Below are 25,565 nucleotides of genomic sequence, written 5' to 3'. Positions count from 1 at the left end.
AAATAATCTGAACCTGAGTTCACACACTGAAACCTGTGTGAGCACTCAGGATATTCTGACAAATTAAATGCAGTGCGATCCCTGATAACCAGCACAGCTCCTCCTCCTGGAGAAATTTGAAGCCATGCATTGTGAATGCTTTCTAAGACAGCACTTGCTCATCATGCATTTTTAGACACCATATCAAGGCCAGAGGCCATGTACCTCTGACACTGTAATTTGTATCTTATTGGTAATGGATTGGGTTGGGATCTTCTGCAATAGATATGATAATCCTGTAATAATTAGCCTTTAAAATGTTGAATTTTATTCTGATGTCTGTAGGATTTTAGGTCACAAAACACTGTTGATGCCATGTGTAAACTGCTGATGCATTTGTAAAATAGAATATAATACCATAGCTGGGTTGAAATCTTTAATAAAAAATCTAATTTCTAGCTTTTTGGTTTTCTTTTGGCAATACTGACAGTAATAAGGTGTCTCTTTAAATATCTTATAAATAAGGACATAATACTACTCCCTGTGTTTGGATAATGTATTTTTATACGTTTGGGGGATGGGCTGGGGAAGAAAGAGAAAATTGAAGAGACATTTAAACATGTCAATTCTAGTTCAAAAGTTACACAAGCAAACACTCTTGACCAAGATGTTGAATTATAAAGTTTGCTATTCTGTAAAGTTAAATAATTGGAAATAATGCTGCCAATAAAAAAGACATTCATTTATTTACTTAAGGTGCCCATTGTTAGCACTAATAATACATTTCAACATATTGAAATTGCCAGATAATTCTTTTGTGACTTTTATGCTGGATTATATTGTTATTTAAATGAACCTGTAGACCACGCTGTAATAAAGAAATGCATGTTTTGCCTAACAGTTATCAACCAGCATTCCAACAAAATGAGAATTTTTACCTCCATTCATTCTGAGGGGAAGCTGGAGGTCACTGTATTCAGTATGGACCTCTTTAAAGCCTTTCAGCAATGAATAATTATAAGCCAGAGCTTCTGAAATTACCTGTATTCACTGTAGGGAAGAAGAAACTTTTATCTCTTGTAATGAAGTACACTTGCTCATTCAAACGTTGTAAGACTTCCTTAAAATGGCAGTTATATTGTGCTGATGTAGTATTAGGAAAAGTAATAGAAGAAATTGATTTTTAAATATACAGATACCCTTGTTTATTCAATTTTACTTTTCTTGGATTTTGGATCCATCTTGACAAATAATACAGATGGAAAAAATGTTGTTTAGTTCTTATGTAAATAACCTTATCTGCACAAATTGCTGTTTACTAAAACAAATGTTACTTCATTTGCAGTTTCAAATTCGTTTTGCACTTTCATTTGAAGATTGGAGTTTGAAACTGTTTTGGTCATGCTAATTTTTCTATATTAAGTAAGTTTTAGAAAAAGATTTTCTTTTTTATAGTTCAAAACTATGCAGAAGATAGGAATTGAAAATATGGCTTGCAGCAATAGGCTTTGGACTTCTCCCTTTGTTCTTAAAAACAAACAGGTTGGCAGTATTCATTGGTGTAAAGGAACAGCAAACTCATTCAATATCTGGGGAGTAATTTTTAAGAAATTATATACAATAATTTGTTAATTATTGACAGAAAAAAGCATGCAGTTTTACTTCTGAAAATGTGCGTTCCGGTTAATGAAAAACATTACCCTGCAGCCTCTGTGGGATATTTTTCCACTTGTAAAAAGTTTTTTTTTTTTTTTTTTTTTTTTTTTTTTTTAAGAGGCAAGGAGTAAAACCTATCCCTCACTTTCCTAAATGAGATTTTTTAAGCAAGACCTGATTCAATAGACAAAGAAAGAAGTTAAAATTTGGGAATTTTGCTCTTGAAATGTGTGCATTTCTATTTAGAGTGAAATTACCGTGATGCTTTTTTCTATACTAAATGGCAGATTTAAAATTGAGGTGATTGTTTCAATCAAGGATCTGTTTCCCATATGTTGAACAATTCAGAGCTTTTATTTTTGAGTCATCTTCTCTGTTCTGTATTGCACAACCCCCTTGTTTTACTCTGACTCAAAAACCAGTTGATCTATTAAATAAAATCTAGCTTTGTAAATGAGATAATTCCCTAGTAGCTAAAGGTTGTAATGTTGCCCATGAAGCTGGTCAGACTGAGTCACGCTGCTCTGTTATTTCTCCTACAAGATGGGAGAAGAGGCAGTGGGAGTAGTAAACTGAGAGAGAATGTTGATATTATAATTTGCTTTTTTAACATTCCAGTCAAGGCATCTGTATTAATGGATAGGAGCCAGGTAGTTTGTAACTATATATATCTGTCACTCAGCTAAATAAATATTTGTTAGATCAGAACTTTGTCTGTGTTACTCATATTTAAATATGGGCTATATGTTCCATACTCTAAGAGACTAATCCATATTTCATTCAACTGTTTAGTAAACTTTCTGTCCTCTGTTCATGTGCTCAGGCTTCCAAGCTGCGGTAACACACACAAATAGGCATCTAGAAAAGCGAGCATTAACATCTTATTGTATTTCTAATAATACTTTTGTACTGTAAAATAACTAGGACAAGAACCTATAGGCAGTACCCAGAAACAGAGCAAAGTGTTGCCCACTCCAGAGAATTTACATCCAAGTGGCTCAGAGATGTAGATATTTTCTCAGGTTTCACAAGTTGCCTTGTGTCAGCTGATGGCTATGTGCATTCTTAGACCTCAGCAAACACAGAGCCATCAAGCTGATTTAGCCTCTTCTCCTGCAGTAACTTTTAAACCCAAAGGCAGGAGAGAACAGGTGGATATAAGGAGCTGGGGAGGTGCAAGGGGTTGGTAAGAAGGTTAGCTGTGTGGGTAGTGGGTTCAGTGTTGCAATGCTGTAGCTGTTGTCAAGCTTTTCTCCTGGCATCTGAGTTAAGAGGAGGCTTGAGAGGGGATTTGAAGGAGGATAACGAGGCAGCTTTGTGGACTCGAACAAGGAGCCCTCCCAAGCATGAGGGGCAGCAGGGGAGAAAGCACAAAGATCCTTGCTTGAAAAGGTAACAAGTGGGTGATGGACTCTGCTGTCAGGGGCTGACTGGAGGTGGGAGCTATTGCCTCTGGAATAAATACATGAGAATAGGTTGGGAGGGGATTAGGCTGAGACTGCTTTCAAATAAAAAGCCAGCAGATTATGTTTATATAACAGAAAAGGGGAAACTAAAGCAAAGAGGAGTAACAATGGTCAAAGTGATGAGCAAAGAAAATGACAGTATCAAAAATATTCTTCAAGCCTTTCCAAAGCTCTTCTTTCAATAAGCAGAAGCAAGAGGTGCATTGTAACGAGGGCTTTGTGTGCATCTCCATCATAACCAACTCCTCACAGTTACTTTCTCAAACTCAGGAATTATACCTGGAAATTTTCTATGCCTGGCATTTCTACCTTTGAGGTGAACAGTGTTATGGCTTGAACAAAAATAATTTTCTTTATTATGAGGAAAATAGGACAAAAGTATACTGTACTGTTCACAAAAGCAAGTCACTGAACTCACTTGTATTATTTAAATTATTATAAGAATGAACTTTTTGTATTTAAGTTATTACAAGAATTGGGGTTTTTGCTTTTAATTTGTTATAATTATTTGGTTTGTTAAATAATTGCTTTCCCTGTGTCTTCAGATACAAGTTTTCGTTACTTGCTTCCGAAAAAATACTGCCTTTCTTAAAAGGGTGTTTACTACCAAATAGACCTATAGCAAAGCGTATGTCTGTCCTTAGGCAACCATATTCCTCAAAATCTGAAAGAAGCATAACTTCTTGCCAGGTTGAGGGTATACTGAGTTCTTATATGAACCATCTGTTGTTGATGTAAAGGCAAGAACAGATGATCTGAGCTGGCCTGTAAGTGCAATAGCAGTTTGATTCTGCTATGCATGGGAGATCCAGCATTTAGTTTGACCTCGTCACTGCTGTTCTCTGTGCCACTGGAGACCCGTGGGGTTCACATCCTTTCTTTTTCGGAGGAATGCAGCCAGCACCACTGCTCATGTGGCCACTGCCAACTGGTATCCACATTGCCATTTTGGAGGTCATTCCTTAAATCTTTTCTTTTTTTACATCCGACCCAAAAGAAAACACACATTCAGTGTTTTAGAATGAGAACATAGTAAATTGGTGCCAATTCTGCCAAATGGATTAATTTAATAATGAATAGTAATTAGTGTCTGGATGTCAGGGGTAGCCTTATTACAGTATGTACTTACAGAATACTTTATAATCAATTGCAAAGCTGTAGGATGATTTTGACATGTGACATATATACAAGGGTGCTCTAATCCCTGATTTAGTGTAACATTTAGCCCTGTTGTGAACACTGTCATTTGTTTAGTGTACAAATCCTATTAAGTCAACCACCAGCTGTAATTTTGGAAATTAGCCGAATATTCCAATAAAGAAGCACAAAAGACTGTAAAGATTGAATAAGTTCATTGTTGGGGAGGGAGAGACTGTCCTCTTTAATTTTTTTTTTTTCCTTTTAAAAATACTTTGTGGTTCGGCAACACAGACAGTGCATATCTTTGTGTCCCCACACAGTCACCATGTTAATAACTGTTTGCTGGTTGTGGTCAGTTAACTTAAAGCTGGCACGCTGGTATTATAGGTCACAATAGGTTATTCTTGAATCAAATGTAGTATTGTTGCTTCAAACCAAACTCCTAACCCATGACAAAATTCATTATAGCTCTTCAATTTATAATGGTGTTTGAAAGGATGAGCCTGTGATGATATGAAAGGAGGTACAATTCCTTAACATTTTTCCAAGCAATGCATCATCCTGTTCCTACTTTGCTCGAGCTGTTTGGTGTCTCTTGTTACATGCATGCACTTGGTAAGAAGTTATTATTGGTCTGGAATCTGGCACTTGTTTGCTTTGTTGCAAACATAAAAATAGATTATAAAATGTTCACTGACCTGGTGAACATGGGTGAGCTTCTAGGATATATTTCTCCACTGAATGTATGTTTTATACATTTCCATTATGCACATAACTGCAAGGGAGTCAATCCAAAACTTGTCTTATTCATTGTATTGTGATGCCACAAAAATGCTAGGCCCATCCTTGATGCGGTCAGTCACTGGAAGCCTGACAGTGCTCTAGAGGGTAGTTAGGCCCTAGAAACTCATTTGTCCTCTAACGGAGAACATACTCCAGGTGTTGCTGATGTGCCAGGCAGCATCACTCTCTGACAAGAGCCTCAACTATTCCTTGACAAGAGTCTGGAGGGAACTGAAAAGCTTGAGAAGGGATTACCAATGGCTAGAATAAAAAGTTGAGTTGGTTCCCTTTCAGGCTCTCCAGTCAGATCAGCAGATAACCTGATTCCTACAGCTTATAAAACAATCACAAGGACAGAGGTTAAAATTAGAAAACCAAATGAACCCCTTGATGATCCTGTGAGGAAAGAATCTGCTTCTCAAGGCCTAAAATACTCTTCCATGATGGCAGTGGAATAAGATGGCTTGGAAATACCTGATTTGGCCATCAGTCTAGTCAGATCAGTGGGCTGGGAGACAAATCTTTGGGAGCCTAATCTTCAGTTCCAGTTCTGGAAAGCTCTGAACCCTGTGGATCCTATCTGGTACACCAACAAGTGTGGATGAGCGCTGTAGCATCCCAGCATAGATGGTGAGAGTCTTTTAGACCAAAAAAAGATCAACACAGATGTGTCAACATTGTCAACGCTGAAGCTGTTTTCTGAAGCATTTTCGGCTAGTTTTGACAAAGAGAATTTCTGGTCGAAATGACAGATGCGCAGACCTAGTGTCCGCTGCCCTTTTCTTGTCCATCCCTCTAGTCAAATGGGTGTGCCTAGGGGAGCTGTGGGGGACTTGACTCCAAATGCTTGTTGCTATAATAACTTTAATTTAGAATTGAATATTGCAACAGGCAAAACTTAGACATCTGCCCTGGAAGAGTCAGTAGTTTGAAGAGTGAAGTTTCACACCTCAGCTAAATCTTCTGTCTGGATTAGGGAATCGAATCTTGATGCCTTGGATCCTAGAGGAGCATAATAATTACTGAGCTGTTGGCTGTTCTGGAGTGGGATGAGTGTATGCTCCTTTCTCTTCTGATTTATCACATAGAAAAGAATTAATTTTCATCCTGATGTGGCCTTGGAAAATTTTTGAACTCTTAAAAGCTTTTGTGGGATGAGAAAACAGATTCCCACTCATTGCTACATCTAAGCTTGAAAAAATGACCATATGCTCTTCTGCACAGAATATTGTTTGCTATGCACTTGAAAGCCAGCGTATACCTTCTATATTCAACACGTTAAATAACAGAGACATCGTCCTATCACAGAACTTAAGCATGTGTAAGTGATTGAGAAGTAAAATATGTACCATTTTAACTCCTCATGTTTGATTTCTATGCACATATAAATGCCAAGTATTATGAAAAGGAAAAATATCAGTTCTTCAGGCCGGTGAGAGAATTCTCTAATGGTGAGGATTTCTAAAAACACACGGATTGCGTCCATGAAGAATTTAGAATGAAAGATGTGAAAAGTTATAGTTAGTCATTAACATTTGTTGAACATTCTACTTATTATTAGTGTTCCGTATACTTCTGGCTCAAACATTTCATGGAAAAAGAGTGGAATAAATGGTGTAACACTAACCAGATGGTCCTACATGTGGAATTTCTAGAGCTTTTTGTGTACTTTATGTCGAAGATAACAAATCACACAGGTCAACGGCTAGTGTCAGCTAGTGAGAAATGATTGTACATTTTAAGGAATAAAAGCTCTTGAGGTCTTTAGTCACGTTGGTGTTAGGGATTCAGCTTTGGGATTTTCACGTGGAAAGGAAGATGCTTCCAAGTGAGGCACGTAGCAGAAGAAATGTTTAAAGACAGGTTTGTTTAGATTCCAAAAAGTAGGTTATCTTAGACACATTTAGGTTCAGGACATCTCTTCCTTGCTCTTCATTTAATTATGTTTCTATCTTATCTTTGGCATCTGTAGAGGATTAAATATAGGAATAATGTGGAATAGAGCTAGCTGATTAAAAACTAAGATTTTTGCAATATTGTTTCTTAATAGTCTGTTTTTAGAGTAAAAAAATCAGAAAGGAAATATGCAATATATTTTCCTTTTTGATCTACAGCTTCATACATATGTTTTAACATTTTGAGAGTCATTGACTTGCTAAGAATATCTTGCTTAGAATAACTAAGTCATCCATCCCTGTAGTATCTTGCCAGGTCACTGTAGTCCCAGAGAAATATTTTGATGCAGAATTTCATGCAAATAAATAGTGTATGATGGTGCTATATATAGCCTAGACAGCTCAATGGATTAGTAATCAGTTATATAGCCTTTTACTTAGGAATTGTTACTTAAAATCAGACTAAGAATGTAACTGCAGCCAGAGGCATGGCAAGTTGTAACAGTGATTTCTTTCTGATGGTAGCTAATGAGGTAATGTCTAAAGTCATCTGGGGCAAAACAGAAGTAGAAACTGAATTATAATTTCATTTCTAGAACTGATACCTCAAACTCATTTTCCTGTAAAGGCAATGGGGCAATTCCTTAGCTATCATCTGCCAGTTCCATGAGTATAAATTAAACCAATTTCCAGATACATCAACCAGAAAGCTTTCATTAGCGTTTCATTAGTGTGCTAAAGGAGCCAAGTGCAATATGGTTTCAAATATATACGTTAATGGCTGTTGCATCACAGAAATTGGCAACAGTCAACAGGATGTGCAATTCAGAGGTCATGATCTTTCAAAAGACCATCTCCTTCATATGGTTCAATAGGTGCATCAAAATAGTAGCTGCAGAAAGTGAAATATTGCCTATGGCCAGCTGCTAGATAGCCTTCAGAGAAATGCACCATTCTGGAGTTGTAGCCTCACATGTACACGGTAGAGGTCTTAGCTTTTTGGTGTAAAGTTAAAACATAGACTGTATTTAAAAAAAAATGTGGGCAGTTATTTTCTCTTTTGGGGGCAGTTATTTTTCTCTTGTTTAATCAATCTTGAGATTAGAAATGAGTATATTCCTACAAAGGAGAGCATTTTAGATTTTCTGCTAAGTCAGTGGACCTTCTTTTTAAAGATGGATAACATCTTTAAATGTAAGTGCTGCCATTTTCTAGAATCAGCGATAGAGAGCAATAGATAGTTGCGGGCAGAGAAGGAAAATGAGCTTCCCAGTGAAAATAAAAACAGCTTCTTATGGGCCATGTTCTGTTTTTATTTTCCTTTTATTTTATTATATAATTTGTTAGCACCAGAGGCTGTGATGTGTGGTGGCTAAAGAAGTATGGTGGACAGTTTTGTGTGTTGTGCTATTTGTAATGTGTCAAATGGTATTTATATGTCATTATATCCATTGCCATGAGGTGATCATACACAATGTATTTATGGGTTCTCATTACAGTGATTATATTTATCACATCTAACTTCTGGAACATAAAAGTATTGCTTTCTGTTAGATGCTAGTGCACCTTCAAGGTAAAAGCAGAGAACCTGCATAATATTTTGTCAAGTCAGGCATCAGTAAACATATCTGTGTCAAACAACCTTTTAATTTTTGCAACCAGTTATAAAATGCAAAGGGATTTTCTGAAACACTGTTCAAAAAAACTTTTAGGATTTTTACATTATATTATACTGATAATTTTAGGCTAGTGGTAAGGACTGGATTAAGAAGTGGCACATTGTCTTCTCCATTGTGTACATTCATGAACAACATCTTCTCTTGTGCATTTATGTATGTGTGTGTGTATTTATGCTTTGATTTATGCACATGCATTCTTGTGTGAAGGTATATTTCTAAAGGTGTTTCATTGTTGCTTATGATACTAGACGTGCAGTTCTCTCTCCAGGATTGATATATCATTTTTTTGTGATGTTTCCTTGAAATAGATACAAAAATAGGGCAAGAGAGACCCTATTTTGTCACATTTACCTAGTGTTATATTTAGACTGCAGCTGAAGAAGTCACTAAAACAAGTACGCGAGAGCTGCTGAAAGCGATGCAGTGCGAGAGCTACACGAAGGCAGCAGTGCTGTTGCTATCACTTCCTGGGAACTGCTGAGTGCCCTCAGCTGCTCTGATGCATGACTTGTTGAAGCTGGTAGCTCATTTCTTCTCAGTCTATTACAGCAGGGCCTCTCCTCCCTAATTATCACAGCCCACACCCTCCACGCGCTGCACGTGCGCGGGTGCACACACACGCGTACTCACACATCCCCCCTAGCCTGCCCCAGGCTTACTGCCATTGTTTGCAGCTGCCTCCAAGTATTTTCATGTTCATGTGAAATCCCCTGGGGATCCGTGGGGAGGGGGCTGGGGCACCAGGTCCGAATGTTGCGGATCTGGCCAGAAAGCCCCGGCATGAGTGAACACAACAAGAACTTGCACGTCCAGCATTGAACTGCCGAAGACCAACAACAGCGACTCAGTGGTGGACTTGAAGGGGTTGGAATTGTATACTGGGAACCAATTCACCAGAGCATTAAAATAAAAAGATCTTGCTTACTTCAGTGACTCAGTTCAGACGTTTTTACAAAACGTTATAAAAGCTTTGAGGTACTTCAGTCAAGGATCAGACAGAGGATGTAATATTAAATGATTATTTGCCAGATATTTGTTTGTTTGGCTCTTCTAGTGGCAGCTCACAGCGTGAAGACACAGCGTAAATATAGTAGGGCTGTCTTCTGGCCTACAGAGCTCAGTTCTGTTCCCAGTAATCCTAACTGAATGACGTATCATTGTGCAGTAGTAAAAATTGAGTTGGGATGTTTCCAGTGTGAAATCTCTTGCTGATTTGGGCCCTGATCCTGCAAATACTTAGAGTTGTGGTTACTGTTACATAGATGCGTGTTTCCACTGAGTTCTCCAAGTTATATACGTGAATGGTTTCATAAGCCTTACAGATCTGGTTTGATAAGTGCAATAGCATGTTTAACGTGCAGTCTCAGCTCCTTGTGAGATGCTGAATCTCCTCCTTGAGATAAATATAGCAAGCATTAACATTAAATCTCTCAAGATTAAATTTTTAAAATTACAAGTGTGATTTACATGTGGCAAGAACTGTTCATTGTGATATACTGAAAGAAAATGTATCCCACCCATTAGCAAAGAATACAGTTATTAGAAGGGGAAGAGACCTGACTCGGGTTGCGTGATATGACTCAGAATTGTGTCCGCGAGACAGTATGTGGGCAGAAAGCCCACCGCTCGCATCAGTGGAAGTTTTGCATGCAAAACAGCTGTCACAGTCAGATCATTAATCAGCTGAGCCACCACACAGGTGGAGGATGAGCACCTTCTGTGCTAGAGACTGAGCACAAAAATTATTTTTCATGAGGGTCTGTCTGTGCTGCTGCAGAGCAGCACTGCAAATCTCTACTGTCGATGTGCGTCTTCATGGGCTTAAGAACTTTTTGTACAACTTGTAAGAATAGCGGAAAAAATACAGATTGTAGCTAAATGCTAGAGAGACCGAAAATTTGCTTTCAGTTGGGTTTCTTCTGCTGAAACTACTGCAACAAAAGACACAGGGTACTGCAAACTCATATCAATTGGATATACTTAGATAAGTATACTGTTTGCTTTTGATTTTGAGTTTTAAAGTACCCTGGGTTATTTTGCTAAATGTTGTCATTTATCATTCCCCTCTGTGTACATAATGACTGCTTGCATCAAATATAGGTTTTTCTTTTCTCTCCTGTCCACCACCAAATGAGAATAAATAAATAAATATAATCAAAATAAGCACACCTTTGAAATAGACACTTTCTGCCTCCTCTTACTTCCCATCAGGTGATATGGCAAGACATTAAATGATACAAGGATATGTAATGTGATGGTAAATGAAAGATAAATTTAAAGAATGTCTTTTTGGATAGACTACTCCTTATTCAGTTTGGGTGATAAGAATTTAGTCTTAATTTCTGTCATACTCATGTTATCAGCTAAATTTCCTAATTTGTATTATTACAGATAATTACCAACATATATTTATTCTTGAAACTTTATTTGTTCAATTAGAAGCTAGATTTCAGCCTTTATCTTTGTAGGTAGCTGATCCAAGACAGTTTTATGTAAATGGCTTAATTAATTGGTACCCTTCAGTTGAAACAGCAACTTACAAAGGGAGTAATCCTTTTCGAGTGGCATAAGCTGTTTAAAAAAGGCAAAAAAAACCCACAATACTTTTCTCAGGCACCTTGTCACACAATTATAAGTTATTTGACAGAAGTAAATGTAATAAACTGCAAGGCTGTTTTTTCAAATTATGTCTTTTCTATATAATTAAAATAGTATCGACTTTAAGTGCAGTTACTCTGTAGTCTTCAAATCTGCATTATTTAGAGACTTAATTATGCAAAATTACAAAACTTTCTTATAAATGGTTTAACGTGTTGATGGTAAAAACATGATCTGTGTGGCCTACTTATTAATCACTCTTAGGCAATTAGTTGTTTTCAAATGTTCAGTGTTTTGCTCTCCCTTCTGGGCTATCCTTGGGAACTTCTGCTGTGCAAAGCTACTAGGGAGTGTGGTGATAGGACTTGCCACAATTGTCCTTCCCTGGGTGGTGGCCCCAGGGTCCTCACTTGTTTCTGGCTAGCCATGTAAGGGGACTGTTCAGTCCAGCAGCCTGTCTGCCACCTGCTCTGCTGTTGCTGCGGCCAAGCTTGCCTGCATTGCACTACTAACTGGTCTTCTGACATATAAACTAGAAAAGAGGAAAGGGACGTTCTAGTATTCTTTCTCTCTCCTGTTCTCCTACACCAAAGTGAGTGTTGTACAAGCCTAGCCTGGAACGTTATTTTTTCCAGTTGCGTACTACTACCCTACAAAAGGAAGGGACGCTCTCTAGGATAATTAATCTATAAAAGCCAAAAGAGATTGTTTATGTGTTGGTAAATTTCTCCTTTTTCTAAGGAGGTCAAAATGGCCATGAATGTTAGTGTTTACATGGCAAAGTGCTGGCCTTCTCCTTAGTCTTTTGTTTTCCCTTTGTAAGAATGGTAGGAGAAAAATCATATACGATCATTTTAAAATATTTCATTTCATTAGTAAGAGAAATGAAAAATACACACTGCACCCACTTAGCTTTGCTGCTACTTGCTGTTGCTCTTGTTTCTGAACTTCATACCAAACTGGTGATCCTCATGAAGCAGTGGGAGGGAAGAGTGAATGACTGAGTGGATGTCTAGAAATGTGGCAACTTTTCAGTAGAGATACTCCAACGCCAATCCTCATTATTGCCCCATTTTATTTTGGCAGAGTGACTCTTTTCCCCTTAAATGTGCAAGGGTTTAATTAATACATTCCAGTTGTCAAACCCAGTTCAGCTTGATGAGCAAGAGTGTAGAAAAGCTAGATTATTTATTTGCATCACTAGGCAATGGGGAAATACTTCCTTCATTGGTTTTCTTTGCAAGTAGTGACAGCAGCGTTCTGACAGAGACAAAGAGATAAAAATGTGCTGGAAGAACTAGAAGAATTAATTTGTAATAGATAATTGGATCTGTATAGCAATGATGTGAGTTTAGAGGAAACTCAAGAACAGAATAGCTCTCTAATGTTTTAGATTTCACTTTCTCATCATGATAGTGTCTGAATGCCTTATGCATTTTAAAGTTTAAATAAGACTATTCCTTATTTAAACCTTGCTTCCTTATTTCATTGTCTCAGTTATTGTCTCCCAAAGGTTTGAGTATGCTTACTTTTATTTTTAATTGTAACTCAAGAAATTAATTTTGCTCTTTGTTGGGAAGGTGGTAAGGATTTGTTGTTGTGTTCATCTCTTGCAAAAGTTAATTTTATTCTTGCACCAGCCTCTGACAACTCTTTTGGGTTTTGCAAGTCTCATCTTTGTTGCTGACTGATCCTACAAGAGATCCCCTGAGAAGGGTGTAGTTCAGTGTTAAAAAAGATTGCTCTTTCAGTAGAAGCAGGGGTCCATCCTGTAAAGATACTGAGTGTCAGGATTGAGACATCTATTTGAGTTCAGCTCTGCAGAGGGCCAGTGATGAAAGCAGAGTACATTGGTGATGCACGTGTTACCATTCAGGTTGCTGACAAGATTAGCTGTTGGGGTCTGTTCCAGTTGCAGCTTTTTCAGAGTTGTCAAATTTGTCCCTAAACACACCTAGGTGCAGTAACCAAGCCTAGAGGTTGTAAATGTAGATCACTGTGGCTGGTAACAGAGCAACTAACAAATGTCAATAATGCATTATTTTTAAAAAATAAAAGTTTTATTGGAGAATGATCAACATTTTTCCTCTCTCTAAAAAAAGTGATTCAGGTGATTCCTGAAATTATAAACCTAGAAGGCACTTCAGTATAAAGAAATATGGTTAAGAGAATGATTAAAAATCAAGTTATAACGCACCTAGATGAGGATAATATGATGGAGACAAATCAGCACAATTTCTATAGCCTGTCAGACTTCTTTGAAATAGTTAACAAATAATGGATAAAGGAGAACCAGTGGATATAATTTATTTAAACTTTCAAAAGGGTTAGATAAAGTCTTTTAAAGGAGGCAATTAAGGAATCTCGCTAACAATGGGGTAGGATGTAAAGTCTTGTCATGGATTTAAAACCGATTTAAAGACTGAAAGTTAAAAGTAAGATTAAATGGCGATTTCTTACTGCTGGAAGGAAACAATAATGGGTATTCAAGAGTGGGGCTGGGAGTGGTAGACTTCAGTTTATTTAATGTATATATTTTATTAAATTGCTATTGTGCATAGAATATAATTAGGCAATATTCCCTAGGGAATGCTGTAGGTTAGCATTAAGGGTCTGTGCCATGCTGACCCTAGTGCTGTCACACAGTATTGAAAAGAAACAGGAAAATATAGTGAAAAATAGCAATAACACTTCCCCCTAGAAGATGCTTCTCCACTGAAAAAGCATCATCTGCTTATTTGTACCACCTAATGTTAAACAGTGCAATTCATGAAACACATACCAGCCCCAATCCAAGAACAAAATCAAAGTTCAGTCTAAAAAGTCCCAGGGAAGGTGTATCAGAGTCCAGGCTCTAGTGAACTTGCCCTGTCTGCCCATCTCCTTTGATCAGCCTTGGCCACGGTGGCTCTTTGATCTCCACGTGTGTTCGTGTCGGGGTGCTCCACTACAGAGGCAGCCAAAGCCTACATTAGGGCTGTGGAAGAGAAGAGGGGAGAGTCTAGAATAGCTCAAGAAAATTAGACTAGTTTAGATAACGTGATTTTTGAATAAGATTTGTCACAGAAAAGGTAAAAGAAGTATGTACATGAGAAATATGCATCCAGTTAGAGTGAACTTGTAAGGTCTGAATCTGTCATAATTCACCAGGCCACTGATACTGATGCTGTCGCACTTGTTTGCATGGGGACTTCTCAAGGCACAGTGAGGAAGAGATGGAGAGTTTTGCTCTCTGAAGGGCGTGTGCTTATCTGCAAGCAACTGTCTAGCCCCGATAGCAGGTGTCCTCCCACACCTTCCAGCAAAACCGGAAGAATTTTCTGAGCAATTGTAAACGTTCAATAGGAAATTCTAGATGAGAAAAGATTAAAAACTTCTATTATTTAGTATGGGAAAGAGAAGGGTGATAAACTACATAGAAAGTATTGTAGCAAAGACTGATCAGAGGCTGATCCACCTACTATTCTGAAAGTTGAAAGTCACCTGTATTCAATAGATATGTGGAAGGAGAGGGGGTGGAGAACACTTCTTTTGCCTAGTAAAAGGAATCTCTTGGCACTGGCTATTGCTGCAGACAGGCAATTCTTAAATCTTTTAGCAATGTACATTATCATAAAGAATATCATGTAACAGAGTTAGCTAAGGCCTGCCTGGTACTGGATAACACCAAATGAAATTAGTCATGTTAGTCACGCTACCCCCAAATTTCTGCACCTTGGATTTAGTATGCTTCTGATGGATGAGGCTATCAGAAATAAAACCAAATGCAGTGGACTATATTTAAGCACGGTAGCAATGGCTGATATTTTGATGGTTATTTTCTTTGATCTTCTGTTGAATTTAAATGTGCCTACAGTGGTTTCCCTGTTTCAATTAGTACACAAAACAAACTTTACGTACTTTCTGAGATTATGATGTTCTTCATTATACATTGCTCTAGTTTTGTGTGTTCTTGCCAAGAAATCTGCTTTTGACAAATTGCACAGGAGGCATTTTGAGATTGTGATGGAGTTGATTGAGTTTTGGCCAAATCCTGTACACTTTTATCACTAAAGACTGAAATACAGATGCTTGTTACACTAAAATATATAGAATTTGCTTTGGCCCTGAAAATCTGTGTCACATTTTAAAATAACCAATTTGGGTACAATTTGAGTTAAGTGGCAAGTAAACAATGCAAATGAAACTGTTTTGTTAGCTAGAAAGTAATTGAAAATCTGCAACTAATTATAAATTGGCAATATACAAGTCTCTGGGAAGCTGAAAGGAATACTTTGCTGATATATTGTTTAGTTATATTCAAAATGAGCTTACCCAGCACAGTTTGTACGTGAGATTTTGCAGCTTATTGTAACTTTACATTCTAAAAATGAAATAATTAATGATTTGAATTTCATTAAAAAGTCTTTTTTTTTTTTTTTTTAATCAAAGATAACTCTCCTTAGGTTATATAATCTTTTTATTTCCTGTGGGCCTTGAGCTTCAGCTTTTGTGCCTAAGTTTGAATTTCCTCTGTGTTTATCAGTATACTAAGTTTTGATTGGCACCTTCATTGTGTTTTTCGACTCATCACCTCAACACATTTCTTGTGCATTAATGTAGCTATACAAAACCTCTGAGAAATAAGAACGTGTTGTGACATACAAGAAGAAAATCTTTGCTTGTATTTGGTTAAAAAAGGTATGGGATTGGCAGGGAAGCTTCTGTTGTCACTTCCACCTAGATCTGTAGCACTAGGAGTAGTCGAAACACCCAGGTAATTGTCATCTGGATTTGTGCTTCTAGAACGCATTTCACATGCAGACTTCAGGGCTTGGTGAATATCAACTTTTAATATTGAAGATCTATTATTTAATAGGACTATGTAAATATGTAAGTTAAAAGAAAAAAAAAGGATAAATTAATATATTTCCTACAACTCAGTTTAACAAGCCTTGCTGTATGTAATGTCAATCAAAAAGCATTTTGCAGGATTTGGAAGGGTGGGAGGAGACTGGCCTTGCAATGCTCCAAAATATACTGGAGCACCAGATCGTGCTGGAAAGCTCAGCAAGGTCTCTGGTTTGGTCTTGTCACCGAAAGCCCTTACAGTACGTAAGGGTCTGAGCTCTGTCCTCCTGCAGGAAATAAACGTTTTCAAGCCCGTTCTTTCTCCTTGGAAGCTTCCAAAAGCAGAGTTGTCTAGGCAAGTTGGAAAAGGTGCAAAGACTAACAATTTCTTCTGGAGGACGGTAACACTGCAGTTATTGCTGTACTATTCTGTGTTATGCAAATGGACAAACACAGGCATATTCAGATTAAAAATTACTTCCTTAGATTCAGATGGGTATCAGTAACAGGAGCCGTGGGGAAAACTCCTAATTGACTATGCCAGGCTATCATTACTAAGTCATATTCATCCAGTTTACAATCATGTTTTCTATAGAAAACATTTCATGGATATGTACTTTCCTTTAATAACCCTTGACTTCAGAGAAATTTTGATCTTGAATTTTTTTACAGCCCTGTACTACTTCTCCATAACTCGGGGTTGATTCAGTGTATCATCAGTTCCTGTAATATTAAATTTTTAACATAAAGGCTTGTAGTCAGCAACTAATAGAGATACCTTTTGAAACTACTGAAATACATGTAGAAATGAATCAGCTGTCCAGTGAATATATTTCAGTGTGGGCTGTGATGTGATTCTTGAAAAGCTGTGTAGGTGCTGAACAATTTGGCGAAAGGTTTTCTAGTTAGCTCTGTGCCAAGGAGTTCTGGGCAGTATGTCGTTAAAAGATAAATACTTCAGCCAAGGAGCAGGAATAAATCTGTTCTTTCTGTACTAACCATTTCTAGACAGGCCTGTTTCACTGTCCTTGTGAAGGTAGTTCTGTTCACGTCATTTGGGATTCCTCCTGTGAGTACAGGTTGTATGATGAAACCCATAAATGCTAGGCTTTAAGAAGTGATTCTGCATCCAGAGCATTTTAAAGGAAAGTTAGCTTGGGTCATGAGTAAGGGAAGGGATAAAACATTGGGGGAATGGAGACTATGAGTCATTGCATTCAGACTGAAACAAATCTTTGAGTACCAAGCACAATATAAAATTTTAAGGGCTTGATCCTGCCTTTGGCTATGCTGGTATGTATTGTTACATATCCTGTAAAATCGGCTACTGTTACATGTTATGTGGCACTGTTCACCCACATAACTAAGCTGTGAGCTCTAGGCTTTTATAGACTTTATTTTTAAATCCTATAAATGCTGCTGGACTTGGTTTTTTAGAATGTTGAATAGATGCAGCAAGATTTTCCTACACCTCCTGGCTGCTTACAACCCAAAATAATTAGTAATGTGTTGCATCTTTTGATAAAGACTTCTTAGAGAGCTGCTTAGTGAATAAGGCCACATAGAATGTGTCATTGTTGCTGCTGCAGGTTTTGAGTTTATTTGTATATTATGGGTGCTGTATGCCACATAATAATGAAAAGCTATATGCTCTGGTCTGCTAGTTCACTACACGGTCTGTGTGATTACAAATTGTTTGAGTAACAGTGAGCTATTGAAACTCTATCCAGATGTGTGTGCTGCTAATTATGGGAATACTCACAAAGGAGGATTATCTCCTTTGTTACCATTTTCAACTCATTTAAAAATGAGAAAGTGAAAAGCATGTATGCAGCAAACAAGGAGTAGCCATACATTTTGGAGATGAAGGCTTTTCATAATTAATTCCCAGTGAACAAAAGCTCTTGACCTGGCAGAATGCAATTCTGGAGCATAACCAGATGTAACTTAAGCACAGTGGAGACATCCCGAAGTGGCATATTCTGAAATAGTTTCAAGACAAAACTGTTATTAGCTACTTTCACTGCAGGGAAAATCCAGGTAGAGAAGGACTACCTAAGGAAACTTGTGGTAATGCTGGAAATAGGTACTGGTTTTCTGGCACGTTTATTAAAACATTTTATCATAGTGTTACGAGATTTTTGGAAGGAAAAACGGGGGAATTTTTGTCTTTCCAGAATTTGCGTAGTTTTTATTTAATGAATGATCCTCTTTGGATGATCAGTTCTTGGGGTGTGATGGACTTAGTAGGTCTCCAGGCACCACATGGGAATGGTGATGTTTTCACTTTGTCTTCCGTAAGTGCCATCTCCTGGCTCTAGATGAGAGAACATCATGCCTAATCATCAAATGACCCTCATTCATTTTGTCCCTTATGAGTTGCCATGAATCACATAGGAAACAAAATAGAGAAGGCAGAAGGAAAAAAAATGCCAGTGGTAGCAATTTGGTGCAGGATCCAAGCTGTTTCAGAACAGATGAAAGAGAAGATGCTGAACAATTTACCTACCTATCTCCTTAACAGTTTGTGATGAAGAGATAAGTTGTTCAGCAACCTTCACTTAAATTTAGAGGGTGGTGGTGGTGGGTTATTTAATCTTATTCCCCAAAAGGTGGGGATTAAACCACAGAAAGTCTGGTTCTTGCAGCTTCTGTGAAAGAGAAAGGATATTGAATTCAGGCTTAGCCCCACTTGGTATGGTTTAATTTAAATAAAAATGATGAATATCTTCCTGAGTGATTAATAAACAAGTGTGGTGACATACAGGAACTATGAGCTTGACCTGTGACAACGTAAAGGATAACTGCTATATTAAGTTGATTACACAATTTCCCCTGAGGAAGTTGACAAGCAGTGAGGGTGGTTTCTGTGACTTCTGATCCTGTAAATGCACACTTCCAAATGATTTGCTTATTCCTCTGAAGCAAGTCTTGCATTATGTATGACATGTGTTAAATAAATTTCAAATGGCCTAATGTGAGTTCTGGAATTCAAACAGCCATAGTCTGTGCAAATTGTCTCACCTGCCAAGGGACTGCAACATGTGAAATAGTCTGTACTGGAATTCCCTAACTTTCCTAGAAGTTTCACCTGTTCTGAACATCTAATAGGCTTACGAAGGAGGCTAATACTTCTCCCTCACCCTCTTTGGACTTGTAGACCGAAACCCTCTATATTACATGGAATAACCCTTGCCTTCTCTTCTGTCATTTTTTTTTTCTCCTCCAGAGACTGAGTGCATCAAAGAAGCTAAAACTACATAGTGTACTTTTAGGGGTGTTTGTATAGATACAGAAACAACCTATGTTCTGACTTAGATTATTGCATATTTTTTCTTTATTAGGCTTCAAAATCTGTGAAAGAGGGCAGTTGTTGGTTTTCCCATCAAGACTCCTCTTTTCTCATGGCCAGGGAATGCCAAGTACTGTTACAGTTATCTCCATCAGTTGTTCCTGGTACACATGCAAGATTAGCAGATTATTTTCTCTGTCCTCAGATTGGGTATATTTTGTTTGCTGTTGAAGTCTTCCACCCACCACCACCACCACCCTCCCCCCCCACACACACACACACATGGAAAGCATGAGAAAAGGGAACTGTCACAAGGAATAGGAAGTGGGGTACAAACAGATTATCCAAACTTTCCCAAAGTGAAACATGTGAATAACAAATGAACCGGTGAGAGAGCAGCTACAAGACAGATGAGAGGACTCTGTGCAGCAGAGCCGCTCCCCCATGTCACATGGAGTGTCTCTTCCCCACTCCAGGCAGGGTGGTCCCTTAGCCACCGGGGTAGATCTGCCCCTGTGTAAGCTCAGTAATGGAGGACAAATAGGTAATTGAAGAATTCTTTGTATGGATTATCTGCCTTGCAGCTTTTTTTTTTTTTTTTTTTTTTTTTTTTAAAAAAAAGCCACTTGACTTTAGATTATTGCTTTAGATCAGATATGTACTAAAACCAGTTTCAGAAAGCCACCTTGTCCAGTACTTGACCTCTGCTTTCCTCAGGGATCTGTGGTTAGCACCTCTGACTCACTCAGCAGAGAAATGTGCCACAGAATGAGCTGGACAAGGAGCTGTGTCACACACGCTGCCTTTGTGGTTTTCCTTCGCTTGGGGAGGCATAGGCAATCTCTCCCACTTCTCAAGAGGTCCAACGCTCCGTAAAACAAGCTTCCGCATCCCATGGGGATTCCATCATCACACAAGCTGGCTATCGTCCTGAGTCCCTATGTCCCAAGAACAGCTGTCTCCTGGCAGGGCTCTCCACCTCCAGCGTACTCCCTGCTCTTCTTTACATCACTCCCTTTCAGGCTTCCAGCAGCAGTTTGCAACAGCTGGTACAGGGCCAAATTCAGCCTGTGTCCAGCAGAGCCCATTTGACCCATTTCTGTCTGATTCAGTACACGATTTACATAGCCAATTTCCCAGAAGTTGTAAAACTCAGTAAATCACCTCCCACCTGTAGATCCCAATCCCCTGAAGTTAGGGTGTCTCCTCTCAAAATCACTGGCCACGTTCTGTTTCTATAGCTTTTCCTCCCGTGCATTGGAAAGGAAAGTACTTTGTCAGCAGATCAGTGTGCTCCACCCACGGCGAGGCAGCTTAACAGCCCCAAACTGGAACCTCAGGACACTCCAACCCAGTCCAAATCCATGACCCATGGGCTCACAAGTGAGAGGAAATTGCAAATGCTATCTTTGCAGTCATGAATCATCATGGATAACTTTTTTCCTCCTTCCCTCTGTCCTTTGTGTGAATAACTTTTTTCTTAAAAGATGCAATTGAAATGTTGCCTGTCTCTTCCAGAAGACAACGGAGCTTTTTGAAAAAGAGATCATATTTGTGTAATGCAGCATGCAATATAGTATGTAGGATGGGCTGGCTTGTCTTTTCTCTGTGATAAGCACCACACTGAAGTCTACTGTCATTTGTGTGTATGTGTGAATATCTTTCTGTAATAGAATAAGAGTGTTTGCAAAAAATGGCTACTGAAGTGCCCAGCCAGGACACTTACTCCAGGAGAGTGACAGGATAAGAGAAGTGGCAGAAACAAAGATAGGAAAAGAGATTTTTGCACTAACAAGTGTGAACTGATAAGCTTGACCTCTATGGGAAATGTAGAGAATCCTAAGTGCACTTGTCAGGCCAAAATTAGCCATGCCAATTTGTTTTCAGCAACACAGTGCTATGAGAACTCCTTAGTTATTTTCTAATTTGTGGAAGAAAACTGCTAGCTCAGTGAACTCCATTTGTTCTTAGCAAGCTAGAAGAAGACCTTTTCTGAATGTTGAAGGCCAGGATAGGAAGCAGGATGATCTGTAGAGAAGCATGGGGAGGAGTTACGAGGAGGTTTTATTGGCCAAATGGAAGAGTTATGCATGTCATCCAAACTGAGTGGTTAATCACCTCAGACATGTCATCACAACCACGACGTACTTAGTAAGACAGAAGGGAGGGAAGAAAATACGTATTTCTTTCCTAAGTACACACAGCTAGGAAAAATTCTTCTCATTTTTCATCATCCACCAGGGTAGGTATTAGGGCCATATCTCTGTAGGGGAACAGCAGCCGTGTGGTTCACACAGGAATAAAAGGTGCACGTTTTAAAGAAGAAAATTTGAAGTGATATTTAGTGAGTAAGCATAGCCTTCTGATTAGGGTATGGGGATAGAGAGGGGGAGTAGTCTGAGCTTGAGTCATTTTAGACAGTTTGGAAAAACTGGAAGGTAAGGAGGCAAAGTCTGTAGAAAACAAAATGACACATTGCCAGGGCTACAGTTCTCTTTGTTTATCTAATTTTTCCTTTTGGATGCAGGGGAAGAAAAGATGATGTATGCAATACTGGCTGGCATAGAACAAGGATCTAGGTACATATGGAAAGAAGGAGAAATGTCAGAGGTTAGGTGGCAATTAGAGGCTTTGAAGTCAGAAGGGACAGTGGCAGTGTTACTGAGATGTGTTCTCCAAGTCCTGTCAGCAGCTGTTGTTTAGGAGTATATTGTTGAAGGGTGATGAAAAAGCAAATGAAACTCGTCTTTGCGTTGATGAGAAAAAAGAGGCTCAGAAGAGTTATGCCAGCAGAGAAGGAATATATGGAGTGGAATATAATGGAGCTAAAATGTTAGAAATGGTGACTGCAACGAAGGAAAAATGAGATTTTTTACTCCTGAGATTCCAGCAAAAAGGAGAGCAACAACAAAACCTGAGTAAATTAGACACCATAGTTTGAATAAGTACAGGGGGAGTACAGAGAAGGAGATAGTCACGGTGAAGAAGAGACTCAGGAGACAAAGCACTGATTGCATTAGGCATATGCAAACAAGCAAAGAGAAGTCATATTAGGTTATCAGAACTAGATTCCACTTGGGCTAAAAGAAAAATGATTCAGGGGATTGATTGTTAAATTAGGATTTCCTCACCAAGTTTTATCAGATCTCACATCATCAAGTCAAATCTGGTTCCATGTAAGTGGCTCTCAACAAACTGTCAAAACATGTGTTGTATCTAACATAGCAGTAGGAGGAAACAGCTGATATCCAGGTATGGAAAGGAGTTCTTCCGGGTCAACCTATGACTTTTTCTGCTTTTTAAAAGCATCCCAGGAACAGCATTTTCCCTCCCTGAATTTTCTTCTCAAAGTTTTTTTCTTTTCTTTTTTCTTTTTTTTTGGCTGGTTACATTGTATTCCCTGTACAACCCTTGTTCTCCTTCCCCCCCCCCCTTTTTTTTTTGCAAAACTTCTGATCTTACATCTCATTTTGTGCTTTAAGAAGTAATATGCAGGGACTATCTGTATCTGTGATGAAAGGAAGTGTATCATAACAGCCTTAGAGGAGAGGGTGCCACGTGTGAGATCTCTTGCGTGTCACCATTTTCCTCCATCTGTGGAACAAGCAGACTATGGCTCAAGCAGACTATGGCTACAGGACTTTGCTGAATAGAGCCTTGGAAAATCGAGCTGTAAACGCACAAAGCCTAGCTTTGTCCAGAATTGGTGTTTCCACACAGTATATCTGATTTCTATAACTCTGCACTCTTCTAAATACCAGCCAAGGCAAGTTCTTGTAACCATGTTAAATTCCTTTCTTTTCTCTTTCTTAAATCAGCCAATTGCTGTAAACCCCTAAAGAAATCTATGACAAACTGACACCATATTGGCCAGAGAGTCAGTGCTGATAGTTATTAATTATTTAGAACTTAAAAAAATAAATAAATAAAAATAAGGACAGGTCCCTGCTGCAGATTTTTATCAGCACAGCTGTTCTGGTCAGACTGACACCTCGGTGAGCAAACACTACACATGTAGATGCAATTATACCTCAAAACAGTGCTTGTTTTGCTTGTGGGGATGATTTTACTATACCACTACAAAGAGCAGACTTGCCAGTGTAAGTTTACACCGCCCTAAGAATGCTTTGTCTGTTTACTCTGCTGGTATTCCTTTATCAGTAAAGCATTTGCAGTATAGACACGGCCCTGTTTGGAAGGCTGGTTTTAATCCTGACGCATGCTAAAGTGATTACACTGCTGATTGAGAACTCAATAGAAGGACTCCAGCTGATTTGCTCTGAATCAGGGCCTGAAAGCAGAGGAATTATCTTGTGGTTTGAACACAGGAGTAGGAACACCTCATGCACGTCCTGGGCTTGATATTGACTTCATTTATCTCCGTCTCTAAAACTGGAGGTGTGAAGGAATTTGTCTCACAGAAGTTTTGTGAGAATTAGGTGTTTAATGTTCCTACTCCAGGGCACAAGTAAAATATACAACCACAAATGCAGATTCATAACCTGTATTCAAGAAAAAAAAGAAAAGAAAAAGTCTAGCTACTACTGCAGCTGTACTAACAGCACAAACTGCAGTTGCAGTGTAGGCCCTGATTCTGGGCCAACCTGTGTAACTGCTCTGAAATGGCTCACCTGCTTTGATGAGACATGTATCACAGTTTGGGAGGCATTGCACCACCGCGTTTTCCATGGGTGTTCCCTTGTAGCACCAACCTTTCTTTCTTTCTGCATTTACAGTATCCACAGGCTCTATTTTAAAGGTCTTTAGAGCTCTTGGACATCAAATCCAACAGGTAAGATCTATAGCGGGAGGACTCTGTGTACAGTGTGTAGGTCCTTGGAGGTCCTGAAAAGGTTGCTGTTTCTTGTCCAGGACTCAGCAGTTGATATCTGAAAATTATGAGGACCAGTAAATCACAGACAGCAGCATGCAGGAGGATACTTTTCCCAGGGAGTGTGAAGCACTAATGCCTTATCACTGCAGTTTCATGCCAGACCACAAGGCAATATTACAAAGGACAAATTTAAAACTGAGTTTATGTCAGCAGCTGCCATGTCATGTGCTAGCCTAGCATCTACACAGCTGGGGAAGACATATCCTGCCTTCAGATTATCAACTTCATTTCCGTAGCAGCCTTTTGCAGAGGCAATGTCAGCAAGCTGCAGACGAAGGGCATTTTTCATTCTCTGTGTGTCATTGCACCCTGGGCCGCAGACTAAGCGGGATCCAGTTGGGACATATGACTCCTACCTGGCCCTGAATGTGTGAGATCACACCAAGGAGCAAATCCCTGTAGGAAACAGAATTAATGGGAAATAGCTATTATTCATCATATTCTTTTTTACAAGTAATGCATGCTTTAGGAAACCACATTTGGGAAATGGAAAACTACAGTATAGAGAAGAAATCTTTATCTCTGAGAGAAGCCAAGTTTCATTTTGTGTGGTTTAATGCAGAATTTCTGGACTGTTCTTCACTCTCTAATCTACTATCTATAGTTTGCTTAGTCTGTGGCTCCTTTTACATATATTCTCTAGACTGTCATCTATTGGCACAGGAGACAAGGTCAAGAGAACTGATTCCTATGACAAATTAGTACATGGAAGAAGGAGGGGTCTTTTTCCTGGTTGTGTGATGTGCCAAAATGATTGATTCCAGAAAGATCCCTCAAAACTCAGGAGAGTGCTTCAGAAATCAGTGTTTTGATAATGACCGGCTTGATTTAAGGCTACTAAAATTATTAAATTATACTGTATCCTGATCAGAAGTACTACATGGCTGTATTCTAGACTGCAAGGGGAAAAAGAAGCCATCCAAAAATTACTTTTTTTTTGCACACTGCTGGATGCTCCATCTGGTATAATCTTGTTAGGGCTAGGTGAAACCAGATCACAAGTAACAATGAACCCATGGTGGATGAAGCAAAAAAAGATAGGTCTTCCTCACTGTAACCCACAGGCCACTGAATGAAAATCAAGAGCATAACAGACTTTTTTTTCTTTTTTAACTAAAACTGTGTCCACAATGACAGCACTAATCTTTAGCTGCTGTTTTCATGTTCCATTGAAGACTTTCTGTGCTTTGTTCAGGCATATTCACAGCACCTTGCTTTGCTTCACAACAGATGGTGAAACTGAGGCATAAGGTGATTAAGGTTGTGCTAATGGTCAAGGAATCAGTCGGTTGCAGTCTCACCAATGCCTCACCTCCGGAGCAGGCTTCTGAACTTAGCTCTGAAATTCATCTT

At 38.7% G+C, this 25,565-nt stretch overlaps 1 protein-coding gene across 9 annotated transcripts in view; it reads left to right on the top strand.

The window, feature by feature from the left end:
* VTI1A (vesicle transport through interaction with t-SNAREs 1A) overlaps positions 1-25,565 on the top strand; it is a 275,825-nt gene that overhangs the window by 214,638 nt on the left and 35,622 nt on the right. For 2 of the 9 annotated variants that reach the window (XM_062579664.1, XM_062579665.1), the window contains exon 9: positions 24,055-24,110. The exons of the other annotated variants lie outside the window; for them this stretch is intronic. In XM_062579664.1, coding sequence (XP_062435648.1) covers positions 24,055-24,085 — 31 coding nt within the window. In that variant the 3' untranslated portion in view covers positions 24,086-24,110. The remainder of the gene's footprint in view (positions 1-24,054; positions 24,111-25,565) is intronic. 9 annotated transcript variants of the gene reach the window in all.

The sequence above is a fragment of the Rhea pennata genome, chromosome 7 (genome assembly GCF_028389875.1).
Source record: "Rhea pennata isolate bPtePen1 chromosome 7, bPtePen1.pri, whole genome shotgun sequence".
NCBI classification, from domain to species: domain Eukaryota; kingdom Metazoa; phylum Chordata; class Aves; order Rheiformes; family Rheidae; genus Rhea; species Rhea pennata.
The sequence above is the reverse complement of the archived record's forward strand: the minus strand, read 5'-3'. Positions and strand labels throughout refer to the sequence as shown.